At 35.3% G+C, this 14,395-nt stretch overlaps 2 protein-coding genes across 2 annotated transcripts in view; one reads left to right on the forward strand and one right to left on the reverse strand.

Moving 5' to 3' along the window:
• The window catches only part of LOC107674382 (uncharacterized), a 10,270-nt gene extending 6,025 nt beyond the window's left edge, over positions 1-4,245 (forward strand). The window contains exons 2-3 of the mRNA XM_016468342.1: positions 1,983-2,515; positions 3,520-4,245. Coding sequence (XP_016323828.1) covers positions 1,983-2,515; positions 3,520-3,913 — 927 coding nt within the window. The 3' untranslated portion in view covers positions 3,914-4,245. The remainder of the gene's footprint in view (positions 1-1,982; positions 2,516-3,519) is intronic.
• Positions 4,246-6,670: 2,425 nt separating this feature from the next.
• On the reverse strand, positions 6,671-12,995 carry lhfpl4b (LHFPL tetraspan subfamily member 4b). The gene is made up of 6 exons (XM_016468251.1): positions 12,890-12,995; positions 12,758-12,803; positions 10,833-11,261; positions 8,770-9,003; positions 7,410-7,473; positions 6,671-7,293 (listed from the first exon to the last, which is right to left on the reverse strand). The coding sequence occupies exons 3-5, from the start codon at positions 11,248-11,250 to the stop codon at positions 7,448-7,450; spliced, it is 678 nt and encodes a 225-aa protein (XP_016323737.1). The 5' UTR covers positions 11,251-11,261; positions 12,758-12,803; positions 12,890-12,995; the 3' UTR covers positions 6,671-7,293; positions 7,410-7,447.
• Between the last annotated feature and the right edge of the window lie 1,400 nt (positions 12,996-14,395).

Below are 14,395 nucleotides of genomic sequence, written 5' to 3' on the forward strand. Positions count from 1 at the left end.
TATGTATGTACCAAGAGTTCCTGTAAAACCACAACAAATTCCTTGTGTTTGCGCACACTTAAGTGGTGAATAAAGCTAATTCTGATTCTGATTCTAATAAGAAAGCACCCCTACAACAACTTCTGAAAGTGAACGGTAGTGTTTTACTCGAGCATTACATAAAAATGTCATTTTAACATTAGTGTAATCATTTTAACATGAGTTTAGGAACTGAATAATAAAAAGGAAAAATAAAACACTGCTTAGTATTTACTCTTTGAATTCAATATTATGCACTGATTCTTATTTAAGCTACAAAAGTTATTTAGGTAAGAGCAGTGAGTGATTTTTTCTTTGTCTTTTGTTCATGGCCCCAAATAGTGCAAGCTGTAGCGATATGCATATTGCGACATGTACATTTGCGATATTTCGATCATTTCGATATATTGCACAGCCCTAATTCAGTTATTAAACAATACATAACAACAACAAAAGTGTAGTCGAACATACCAAAATGACTGTAATCAATTACAGCCTCGCCTAACAAAGACACGTCACCTGTCAATATAATAAATCAACGGAACTAATCTTGCATCACCACTTTTTTTTTTAACAACAACAAAAGTGAAGCTGAAATGACCAAAAAGACTGAAATCCACTAAAGTATCTATGATCATTTTAATTAACGTAATTTCACAAAGCTACTGCTAGCAAAACCAAAAAACCGCCCAGAGACACGTCACCTGTCAATATAATAAGTCAACGGAACAAATTTAGCAGTATTTTAAATTAACCACAACAATAATAACAACAAAAGTTTAGCTTACGTTACCAAAATAACTGAACTTGATTAAGCCATTTTTAATTAACGTCATTTCACAAATTTACAAAACCCCACCGACGACCAATCATCCGTCACCTGTCAACATAACAAATCAACGGAATGAATGGAGGGCCCCATTCTATCTACCATCTACTTACCAGTGTGCAAACTAACTCAGTCCTCCGCTCCATCCTTCACTAAATTCATATTCGTGTGCTATTCCGTCTAACTTGTTTCGATGTTTCTCTTCATCTGTTTTCCTAATCGCACGTTATGCGCGGTGCTAACGGTGAAACTGAAAGCTAATTGATTTGAACTGTTTGAAAACGCCGTTCACGCTGCGTCATTTAAATATTCATTTTGATTGGTTAGTTTAGAGAGGCGCCTGATTTACAGCATATGAAAGAAAAATATGTTCTATTTTATATGCATCTTGGTTATACACATTACTAGGTAAACTAATTTAGTGCAAAATTTGATCACGTTCGTTGTTACGTTCATTTTTAAAATATTTCTGACGTCCTTGGTAGAAAATGTTTCTGATTGGTTCAAAAAAAAAAAAGTGCGGGCTGCTCCCTTTCCATTTTTTTACTAGAACTATCACAGAAACAGATTCCATTTCTCAGGACTCCCCTTTCAGTGATATATGACAGGTAGTAGTATTATTTTATGTGTGGTATTTAAAAATGTTTACAGCAAATTTAAACAATTGTTCTATGAATTAGAAAAGGTTTTCTTGTTCATTATAGGGTTTAAAATATGGGTAGATGACAAAGAATATATATGTAATATCCATATAATACTGTATAAGCCACCTTTTGTTTTTGTACCATTTTTAATAATTTAATTTAAATAATAAATAATCATTTTAATATTGTATATATGAGGTCATAAAAGCTGCTTGCATAATGTTAGCTCTGAATGTTCAGAAAAGATCATTGAACATTATGAAACAATATGAACTGGAAAAACATTTACCCTGTTCTCTGCACAATAAGCCACTCCATTCATAAATAAAATGTATCTTTGCATTCAGCCACTCATGATATTTAAGAGTACAATGAGTAGAAACAAGACTTTCTGTTCCAAACTGTGCACAAATTTGTTTAACATAGAAATAGGAGACATTTTTCACCAATCGTGTGTTTGATTTCTTTCTCCTCCTCTCTGTATTTGTCAGCCTCTCTCTACCATGCGTGGAGGAGGTCGCAGCTTTGACGGCCAGGCAGGTGGAGTCCGTCTGCGAAGAGACCTGCGTGATTCAGTGCCCTACGAGGCCCAGATGATGTCTTACCCCGCTGCTGACTTCAGGAGTCGGAGCAATGATCTGTACTACCAACCAGAGGTCTTGAGAGCTCAAGGTTTTGGACAAGCCCTCCAGCGGCTGGTGGTGAACGATCAGAGGCGGGAACAGGAAGCAGCTTATCTGGCATCAATGCTGCGTCTCCTGAACGAGGCACAGAATAACGGACAGGGCAAACCTGAGGAAGAGGAGGGTGATTTCCAGGGCCCGTACCCTCCGGACTACGATGAGACCGAGCAGGCTGTGAGCATGGCGAAGCCCCGGGCCTCATGGCAGGGCCTTCTGGATCCTCAGCTTACTCAGGCTCTACTCAACCGCTACAAGCAGGAGAGACTGATGCAGGCTGGACTCGCTCCGAACACCAACAGGATACCAGAGAGAGAGCAGGACAAAGACCAAGAGATGCTCAGGTAATGAAAGCATGCCGTTCATAACCAAACGAATGCCTCAGTGTCAGGGTTATCATCATTAACTAAAACTATTAAAACATTTTTGTTTATTGAAATAAAGCTTACTGAAATAAGCGGAAACACTAAAACGAATAACTGTAAATAAATAAAAACTACAACTGAACTAAACCTAACTAAACCCAAAATAGAAATATTAGATGAAAAACTTAAACTATAAGATTAGAAATAAAAAGTAATATTAAAAAATGATAATAAAACTGAAAAAAGCACATAATACAAAATTATGTATAGTTATAACTAAAATTAAAATTAAAATAGAGAAATAAAAACTCATTCAAAATAATAATAATATTAAATATTAGATGAAAAAATTAAAATAAAAAAACTAATAAAAAAAATTACAAAAGCACATAACAAAATTAATAGAAATTTAACTAAAATTTAAGTGAAAACTGAAAGTATAGTTCAAAAGGTAATTCAGAATATTAATTAAAATAGAAATACATTTATTAGAAAAACTAATAAAAATGAGAAAAGCACATAACAAAATTACTAAAAATATTTAACTAAAATTTACATTTAAACTAAATATAGTTAAAAAAAAATCTAATTCAAAATATGAATAAAATATAAATGACATAAAAAATAAACAAAACTAAAATTTGTACTAAATAGTAATATTTAAAGAAACTACTACAAATCACAAAAGCACAGAACTAAATTATTTAAAAATATATAACTAAAATTAAAACGAAAACTGAAAATATAAACATAAAAGCTCATTTAAAATATTAATAAAAAATGTTGAATGAAAAACTTTAAACTACAATTAGAAATAAATAGTATTATAAAAAAACTAATAAAAATGACAAAAGCACATAGCAAAATTACCAGAAATGTAACTAACAGAAAAAAGAAAATATAGCAATAAAAGTTCATTCAAAATATCAATAAAACACCAAGCAAACATAAAACCTTTTTTTTTTTGTCTTTATTTTTTTAAGGTACCTTGCTGAGAAGATCCTCTCCAGCTTGGCATCGGGTGGCAATCAGGGAGGACCTTCAAACCAGCGTGCTAAACGGGACCTGAGCATTGTGGCCAATATGGAGCAATCTGGAGGATCCGCCTTAAAACGCTCCCGCCGGTCCCTGGACTCTGCCTCTGGCCCCTCCCCCCACGTCGAGGCATCACTGCTGAGGGTGAAACGGCTCGATGGCGACGTGGACGACGACGGGGTCGCAGGGCAGAGCAACAGAACGCCACACGTCGGCCTACAGAGAATGAAGCGCATAGATACTGACCTGCCGCCCCCAAAAAAACACAGCCGCAAACGCAGAGCCCTGACCTACGACCCCACTCTGATCGCACAGCACATCCTGCAGTACCTGCCAGCCTAAAGAGTATGTGAAAGTGAGAGGAATAAAAGGGAAATGTTTGGGGGAAATAGAGAGAAATCTAGACAGACAGAGCAAGCAAGAGTTTCACTTGCTTACAGATACGCCAGCGTTCATTGTCATCTGCTTAAATCTAATCAAGGCCTGCTTGCCGAGGTACTCTGATATGATGTTACTTTCAATGTTATACTATATTAAATCCCACACACATAACAGCTTATGGAATATGCTTTTTGTTTTTTCTTCTTTCTGGCTACATTCTACAGAATGTAAGCCCTTTTCCACCATGGAACAAAAAAATTAAAAAGGTAACTGTGACTTTTTTTCCTGCAATTCTGGGTTTATATCTCACAATTCTGAGTTTTTTTTTCTCAGAAATTCGAATTCTGGAAAAAATAGTCAGAATTGCAAGATATAAACTCTCAATTCTGAGTTTATATCTCACAATTCTGACTTTTTTCTCAGATTTCTGAGTTTACATCTTGCAATTCCGACTTCATATTTCACAATTCACAAAAAAGTATTTTCTTCAGAATTGCAAAACTCCTCCTCCTCTTCCTCAGGTTTGCCCTGTCCGTTATTCTGTGCCTCGTTCAGGAGACGCAGTATTGATGCCAGATAAAGTTAATTCCTCACAGTTCATATCTTGCAATTCTGAGAAAAAATATATAAAATCGGAAATTGTGAGATCAAAAGTCTCAATTACCTTTTTTATTCCATGGTGGAAACGGGCTTCCATAGTACATCCATTAATTGACATTGTGACTTGGAAATAATCAGTTATTGGCTTGCACAAGTAGCTTGTCGCTGTTTTTGTACATTAACCTTAATTAAATATTCAGATTTTAAATGATGCTACACTATAAATAAGATCTGTTTGACTAATGCTGTTGATAACTCACTTGGTCCTTAAAAACAAAGTCACAGCTTGACCAGGGTCGTGCAAGAGTGCATTTAGGTGACGTTTTGTTGTGTGCATTGAGGAGTGAGTTCCTACTGTAAGCCATTTGCCACTCGGCAACCCAGAATCCCTGAGTTTCTCAGCAGATGAAAGGAGCATGACTCTGTTTCCTCAGACATCCAAATATATCAGAGCTTTACTACAGCTACAGTGAGTTTGGAGACACTCTGTGTCATATTGTGAGCAAAGTAACAGTAACTCACAGCTCACTCAGCAACAGGCTCACTCAGTATCTACACCTACAGTATTGTTTTAGAATTTAAACTAAATTTAGATTTTTTTTTTTTTTGGAAACAAATGATTGAGAAACGAAAATGTCTGAAATCTATTTATTGCATAAGATATCCAGTACAGTACATCAGCACAACAGGAGTTTAGTCTCAAAAAGAGCCCGTCTAAATGTCAAACATGCTCTAAGTGAGTTTCCTGTCCTCTCCTTCTCCGATTGGCTGTCTAAAATGGTGTGCCATTTTCTTAGTGTAATATGCATCCTATCTAAGCTTGATGAAGTGTTTTTGTCCCTTGACTTGGCTTTGAAACACTCTGTCTGATACTAATCGCTGTCCCAACTTCCTGCCCTCTGGGTTTGTAAACTATGAATTTGTGAAGGAAATCGTAGCTATATAATCGTATATATAAATGCTTTTCGATATTTGTGCAGTCATAAAATCTTGTACAAAAATACATTACTGCAAAAATACAATACTGCAAGTTTTGTCAAACAACAAAAATCACTGTAAGTGCTAATAAAGTGTATGTGAACTACAACATTTTGTTTAGAACTTTGCATTGCTTTTACAGTGGAAGTGGATTAGAAAATACATCACATTCAACATTTAATGCAACGGCTTGATAAAGTCATAGCCTATTAGCATAATATCTGAAACAAGCACAACTGACAATGACTTTTTAGATTTTAACGGTGGCTGAAGACAATTGCGATTACAACAGTGGCATGCAGTTTTAAAGTCAGCGTGAAACAGAAGTTGGAATCGACTTTACTACCATATTGTGACGTGTTTCCATGTGAAACTGCTATAAAAAAATATATATATTTTTTTGCTGAAAGTTTACTCACCATCAGGCCATTCAAGATGTAGATGAGTTTATTTCTTTATCAGAACAGATTTGGAGAAATTTAGCATTACGGTACATCACTTGCTCACCAGTGGATCCTCTGCAGTGAATGGGTGCCGTCAGAATTAAATTCCAAACAGCTGATAAAAACATCACAATAATCCACAAGTAATCCACACCACTCCAGTCCATTAATTAATGTCCTGTGAAGTGAAAAGCTGTGTGTTTGTAAGAAACAAATCCATCATTAAGATTTTTTTTTAAACTTCACTTCCGGCTAAAATACAAGTCCATAATCCATAATAACGCTTCCTCCAGTGAAAAAGTCCATCTCCTGTTGTCCTTTCACATCAAAATCCACTGACATATTTGTTTAGAATTATTTAGGACTGTTTTTCCTTGTAAACAGTGCGTTACGTGCATATTTCTCTCCTGATTCAGATGAGATTACTTTTTCACTGGAGAAAGCAATATTATGGATAGAGGACTCATATTTTTGCAATGGTTTGAAGTTAAAAATGTCTTTATGATGGATTTGTTTCTTACAAACGCAGCTTTTCACTTCACAAATTGATAATTGATGGACTGGAGTGGTGTGGAATACTTGTGGATTATTGTGGTGTTTTTATCAGCTGTTTGGACTCTCATTCTGACGGCACCCATTCACTGCAGAGGATCCACTAGTGAGCAAGTGATGTAATGCTACATTTCTCCAAATCTGTTCTGTTGAAGAAACAAACTCATTTAAATTTTGGATAAGAAAATAAATAGGCAAATTTTGATTTTGTGCTGACTTAAATATGAGCACTGTTATTTGCTACCTTTCGCTTAAAGATGATCAAATCAGTAAATCTAAACGATTAAGACTTTACTGACCAAAAACAAAACTAACTAAACAGATTTACAGTATTATTATGCTGAATCTCTAATTACATTTAAATTCAGACCTCATCTTAAATTCATGCACAAAAACATCTAGAACATGGAATCAAACATCACAGTCAATCCTCTAAATATCATTTTAATTGAAACCTACATGTGATCTGTGATCACAGAGACCTCGACTAGACCTCCACTTGGAAATGCACTAAAGAAAATGGCCTTTCCTCTTCTCTGTTTAGAGCCACCATTACAAGATCAGAGTAATGTTCCTCCATCAGGGGAGAAAGGACTTAGATACTGTTGCCAGGTGACTGTTTCTATGCAGACAGGTTATGCAAGCAGAATTCACAGGATGATGACATCATGCTGCGGGGGAAGAGAGATGCGTCTCTTCACACGTTTTATGTCATCATTAGATTAGACATTAGAGAGAAGTTCACAAGCGACGTGATGAAACAGCCACCTGAGAGGGTGAGAAAGAACAGTGACGTGAGTTACAGAAGAGAGCAGAGGATGCTGGATCCAATGCTAGTGCCAGAAAAAAAAACGATCCCCAGAAAAAGTAGATTACAGTCTTACCAGCAGTTTCTGACCGTTGAGAACAGCTCAGGCCTGCTTTATGCTGCCAGTAACAAGCCAGTCACTGAAAAGAGAGGAGAAAACAACATTACATGATTAAAATATCGGTAACACTTTACAATAATTAACTACACAATGAACTAACAATGAACGACTGTATTTTCATTAACTAACATTAACAAGGATTAATAAATACTGTAATAAATGAATTGTTCATGGTTCATTTATGTTAGTTAATACATTACCTAACATTAACTAATGGAACCTTATTGCAAAGTGTTACCAAAACACCTTTGTGTAGAGAATAAGATGGTAATGAGTGTAATTAACATTAGACTAAATTAAGAAAGAAAATCAAGAAAGCAGTAGAGCTTACCATATTGCCTTACCACAATATCACAATCACAAGCAAAGTTGATTTATATATATATTTTTTGTAATTTGCTAACATTTATTGTTGACAAAATATTAACATATTATTTGTCAATAAAGTGTTATTTTAATATAATTTATATGCTATTATAATATTTAATAATATTTTGAATTAGCATTTATTTTTATACTTTGTGTTAATTTTAGTTTAAGTTTTAGTATTTTTGTTAATATTAGTTTGTTTTTAAATATTTCTGTTTAGTTTTAGTAATTTTTATTAAATTAAGAAAAATAATCAAGCAAGCATATATATATATATATATATATATATATATATATGCATATATATTAATGCTGTCAAACGATTAATCATGATTAATCGCATCCAAAATAAACATTTTTGTTTACATAATATATGTGTGTGTACTGTGTGTATTTATTATGTACACAAGGGGACAAGTTATGGGCATTCTCTGTGAACGCCAAATGCCTATACGGGCAAGATCTACAAAACCATCATACGCCCAGTCGTGCTGTATGGTTCCACGTGCTATATATATACTGTATATAAGGGGAAGTCGTGGCCTAATGGTTAGAGAGTCGGACTCATAACCCAAAGGTTGTGGGTTCGAGTCTCGTACCGGCAGGGATTGTAGGTGGGGGGAGTGAATGTACAGCGCTCTCTCCCACCTTCAATACCACGACTGAGGTGCCCTTGAGCAAGGCACCGAACCCCCAACTGCTCCCCGGGCGCCGCAGCATAAATGGCTGCCCGCTGCCCACTGCTGTGTGTGTTCACGGTGTGTGTGTTCACTGCTGTGTGTGTGCACTTTGGATGGGTAAATGCAGAGCACTAATTCCGAGTATGGGTCACCATACTTGGCCACATGTCATGTCACTCACTATAACTGAACTCTACTCTCTTAAAACGGGCAGTAAAACATTCATTGATTTTAGAGATTTTAGTAAGAATAAGTGCACCATTTACCATCACCATCTTTGGCATCTTCTGGCAGCAGAGCATCTTGGCGATTCCCCAAAACAAAAGCCAGCGTGGACAGTATGCCAGCGTCCAGCACCCCCAGCATGGCCAGTATATACGCCCAGTGCACAGAGCAGTTCCCCGGGGAGAAACTACTCACACGGTCCCCGCACAGCGCCCGCATCTCAGCACACGCCCAGGAGTCTGGGAACAACACACACGCCAGGGCCAAACAGAAGCCTGCATCCAGAAACAGAGATGCAATTAGTAGTACTGTATTGTTTAACGTATATTGTTCGCATTTCATGTCAAAAAGAGCACATTTCAGTCGAGATTCAAAAAACAATCTCAATGTACTACAGCTTTGCAAAGAGGTTATTACTGAAGGATGGAACCCCAGAGCCTCATTCTGCATGCAAAGAGGTTAGCCAATCATAACTGAGGTCATTTACATCCTCCAGAATGTCTTAAAGGTGCAACAGCAAAAAACAGCCTCTTTAAATCTAAGGGTCAGAAAGAGGGTCATGGAACTAAATAAATAAAAAAAACCTGAATAAAAAAATGGAATGAGCTATTCAGAAGAAATCACAAGCTTTCAATAATCACTTCATCATCACATACTACACAGATCTCTGGATCATGCTGTATTTCATGTCAAAATTAAAAGAAAGAAATTTAAAAATATATATACATTTTTCTGTTAGAAATTGCTGCCTTCTTTTGAAACTATTCAGATTTTCTGAACTGTGACATTATTTTCATAAGAATTAAGCACAAATTTGTAATTTGAGACACATTTATATGTAAAAGTAAACAAATTAAATTAGATTTTGCTTTAATTAGGTATATATTGGTGTCAGTGAGGTTGTTTTAAGGAATTAAAGACATTCATTTCAAAAGTGACATAAAAGACATTAATATTGTAACAAATTATTTCTATTACAAATAAATGTTTTTCTTTTGAACTTTCTATTCATCAAAGAATCTTCAAAAAATTTTTACAGTTTCCACAAAAATATGAAGAAGCACAACTGTTCCCTTTCAGTCGGTCACTCTCGACGTCACGTCGGATGACCAACGAATTGGGATCTCGCTTAGAGAGACCAATCTACTTCGAGTGTAAACTAAACGAGCCAATGCACATTGGCATGCGATTATTGCATCCAGCTGCTGCTGATCACAGCGTGAGTATAAGTAGGCAGCAGATGCAGCGCATATTCAGCTTTTCGCTTCGCAGCAAAAACCTGAATATGCACTGCATCGGCTGCCTACTTATACTCACGCTGTGATCAGCAGCAGCTGGACGCAATAATCACATGCCAATGTGCATTGGCTCGTTTAGTTTACACTCGAAGTAGATTGGTCTCTCTAAGCGAGATCCCAATTCGTCGGTCATCCGACGTGACGTCTCCGTTCCCTCCTTCACGGAACGAGGGTTACCATACATAACCGAGACGTTTTCAGTATTGATAATAAACAGAAATATTTCTTGAGCAGCAAATCAGTATATCGGAATGATTTCTGAAGGCTCATGTGACACTGAAGACTGGAGTAACGATGCTGAAAATTCAGCTTTGCATCACAGGAATAAATTATATTTTTAAATATATTACAATAGAAAACAGGATCCCTACTATGTAACTACTATGTACTTACATTTTAATTAATCATTTGGTACAATGCACTTATTGTGTACATACATGTTTTTACATTGTACTTATATTTTAAAAATACCTGCATGTAATTACATCTGTAATTAACTTCTGTAATGACATTTATAATTACACTGTTGACCCATCCCTTACACCTTAACCCACCCTTAAACCTACCCAGACCACCAAACCTGTCCCTAACCTTACCCGTATCCCACCTCAATAGCAACAAAAGTGTTTTGCAATACAATATGAACACAATAAGTACATTGAGGCCACTTAATATAAAGTGGGACCGAAAACAGTTATTTAAAATAGTACAATTTCACAATGTTACTGTTTTTCCAGTATTTTTGATCAAATAAATGCAGCCGTGGTGAGCAGAAGAGACTTGATGAATCAGCTGAAGAGTCTCACCTGCTGTGAGCTGCAGCCAAGCACAGATCTTATAGACGGTTGCTGCGTTGCAGAATCTGAACAGACACAGGCAGCCCACGCTGGCCCACACCATAGTGAGAGACATGCACACCAGCACAGTGGGAGACTGGAAGGCAGGGAGTGGAGTCAGGGTGCGAAGAGACCCCCGGCATTCTGGGACAGGCCAATCCATCTCCATGCAGACCTCAAAGAGGCCCAGCGTCCCGGTCGGAGGAGCCGGACCTCCTCCTCGGTAGTGCAGCTCTCGTGTGCCCACCCATGACGGCTGGATGAGAATGACCACCTCGATAATGGCAAAGCAGAGCGTGCAGATGGCCCACAGCACGCCCACCGCCCGCGCGCTCCGGATGAACTCGGTCTGATACAGACGGGCCACCTCAGACGAGTGACGCTGCATGCTGGAGACAGCTGGAGACGACAATCAGAAGAAAGATCATATTGTGCAATGGCATTCTATAGATCATCTACAACGTTTAAAAACAACACTTTGAATGTCCATGTCATTTGTCCGTAAAAAAAAAAGGAATACCAAATTACCAAAAATAAAATTCTGTCATCATATACTCACCCTCACCACCAGTGTCATTTTAGTATCATTGAGATACTTTTACAGTTTTTATTCATATTTTGAATACATTTTTTTTCTGTTTTAATTTTAATTTTAGTTAGTTTTAGTCATTTTGTTGTGCGCTTTGTCATTTTTATTAGTTTTCTTTCAATGTCTATAGTTTGTATTATTTTTTATTTGTGTTTAGTTTTAGTTATTTTAGTAAATCAAGTTAAACTAAATGAAAATAAGAAATAAAAATACCTGAAATAAAATTTTTTTATAAGTTTGAGATTTTTTATATTTAAATTTATTTCTGTTAAAGTTTGATAAATGACATTTAATAGTTTTAGTTTCAGTTAACTATAAAACCCTGTTTCAAACAACACTAGACCCCACTGACTTTCATTTTATTTTGAATATACCATTGTACTATAATTCATGTTCTGTACAATAAGGTTAGTTAATGTTAACACATTAACTAAAATTAACTAACAAAGGGCAATTTATTTGTTACCAGGGTAATTATAGTAATCTAAAACTAAAATCATTAAAAAAATGTTACTTGAAATAAAATATTAAAAAAAAAAAACATAAAACTTATTTTATTTCAGCTAGTTGCCAAGGCAACATTTCTTATTTTGAGTTAATCTAACTAGATACTATAATAATTTAAAATAATAAATAAAAAATTAAATAAAAACTAGACATTTAAAAACAAATACTAATAAAAATGACAAAAACACAAAATTACTACATCTAAAATGAAAACAGAAAATATAAAAAATAATAACTAATAATTTGAAATATTAATAAAAACCATTAATATCTCTGTGATACTAAAATAACACTATTTATTAATTTTTGTTAGCCTTTTAGTTCATGTTATCTCAGGTCTATTAAATATTAACAGATACAATTTTGATTTTAATAGTATATTAGTAAATGTTGAAATTAACAGTAATAACATTTTTATTATTTCATGTTAACTATTATTGTTATATTGGTATAATTGTTAGTTCATGTTAAACCTTATTATGAGGTGTTACTGTTTTTTACAGTACTTATGTGGTAATATCAAATGTACTTTTTTTGTGCTTCACATTTATTTACATTATACTTGTAATATTGCTTGAATATGCTATTACAATGAAGCATGTTCTTTAAAAAACATGGTTTTACCATGGTAAGAATGCTAATACCATGGTCATTTAACCAAAAAACATCAAAACGCATTGCCAATTGATAAAAAGGGACATGATGAACAGATGAACAGCTAAGAAAGCTGATGCCTAGTCCTGAAAACCTGATCTCAACCTGGTAAACGATGTAAAGAGATGGATGAAGGGAGATTCACCTCTCTGCTCTGGCTGATTCCAGGTCTGTTCCTCCCACCACAGGATCTGGGTGACAAAAATCTCATTCAAATTGAATTACTTGACAGCAGCATCACATAAAATGTAGGAGTGAGTGAAAGAGAGAAATTGACCTGAATGGAGGGATTCTTCTCCTCCGCTTCCTCCCGGTGAGATCACGGCAGGATGTGTGACAGTAAAAACAGGCCCACGCTGCTTGCAACCATCTTCCTCGCACATATGGAGGGAAAGGAGAGTGGGAGAAGGGAGGGGGAGCGCAGGGCCATTCTGATTGGGAGGAGGGTCTCTGTGTGCGCACACACACACACAGCAATGCAATCCAATGATGCACAATGAGAAAATGAAATTATCTGTCAATCCCTGTGGGGGGAAAGAGTTACAGCTCATCGATCCTAAAAGCATTACATTTCATACAGAGGGAAGAGGAAGTGAGAGAATAATACACGGAGCAGAAGTGATGCATTTCAGATGAGCACAAGATAAATACTAGGGGAATAAACATGAATGGTGGAGGGAAGAAGCTCGTCTGTGCATCATTTAGCAGGTTCACTGGCATTATGATCGCTCAGCAGAAATGAAAATTAATGCTTGCAAAAAACAGTAACCATAAGATTTAAAACAAGACTGTCTCACTCTGGGTAAATCTAATTAAAATATATCACCTCAAGAAAAAAAAAATGATTGTCACTAAATATAAAAGAAAAAAAACTAAAAAAACACCTTTTTTTATTTATTTTGGGGTGAAATAAAAAATGAATAAGCATCAGTTAAAAAAAAAAACATTCAGATCATATTTAACCCCAAAATCTATATATACATATCTATCTTTCTGTCTATCTATCTGTACTAATATTGCAATTAGGTATTATTCATAATAATAATAATAATATTAATATAAGCAATAGCGGCGTGCAGACAGATTAAACTTTCAGTGAGTGAAAAACAATGGCATTCTCAAACATTACAAAAGATGAGGGTCCTTAAATAGTCTTACATTTAATTGTATCAAATGTAAGGCCATAAAAAGTCTTAAATCGTACAAGAAAGTCTTCTGATTTTGCAGAGTTGTAAATGTGAACTGGTGGATCGACAAGAAGATAATATATTATAAAATCAATTAAGACAGTAACATATTTATATGATATTTAATAAATATAATTGATTGATAATAATTGTTTAAATTAATATAATTGATACTTTTGACTCAATTTTCCTAAAAATTGGTTTAAAGTCTGAATTGTGAAGTTTATCATTTTATAAAACTTTTTGTTTTGAAGTCTTAAATATGAGCTTAAATATCTTGCAGATAGCCTGGTCTGCCAAAAACCATCAATTAATATTTTTAGGTATATAAATTGTCTGGACCTTGGCTGGTGAGGAGGGTTCATTACTGGACCTCAAAGCAATTTTAGTTGAAGACCCCTGAATTATAATATATATGTGTGTGTGTGTGTGTGTGTGTGTGTGTGTGAGAGTGTTTGCGTATCTATATATAAAATACTATTGTAACATATATACATACATATACTGTACATACATTTTTTATATATAGAGTGGGTACGGAAAGTATTCAGACCCCCTTCAATTTTTCACTCTTTGTTATATTGCAGCCATTTGCT

The sequence above is a fragment of the Sinocyclocheilus anshuiensis genome, unplaced genomic scaffold, assembly GCF_001515605.1.
Source record: "Sinocyclocheilus anshuiensis isolate Anshui unplaced genomic scaffold, SAMN03320099.WGS_v1.1 scaffold188, whole genome shotgun sequence".
Lineage (NCBI taxonomy): Eukaryota > Metazoa > Chordata > Actinopteri > Cypriniformes > Cyprinidae > Sinocyclocheilus > Sinocyclocheilus anshuiensis.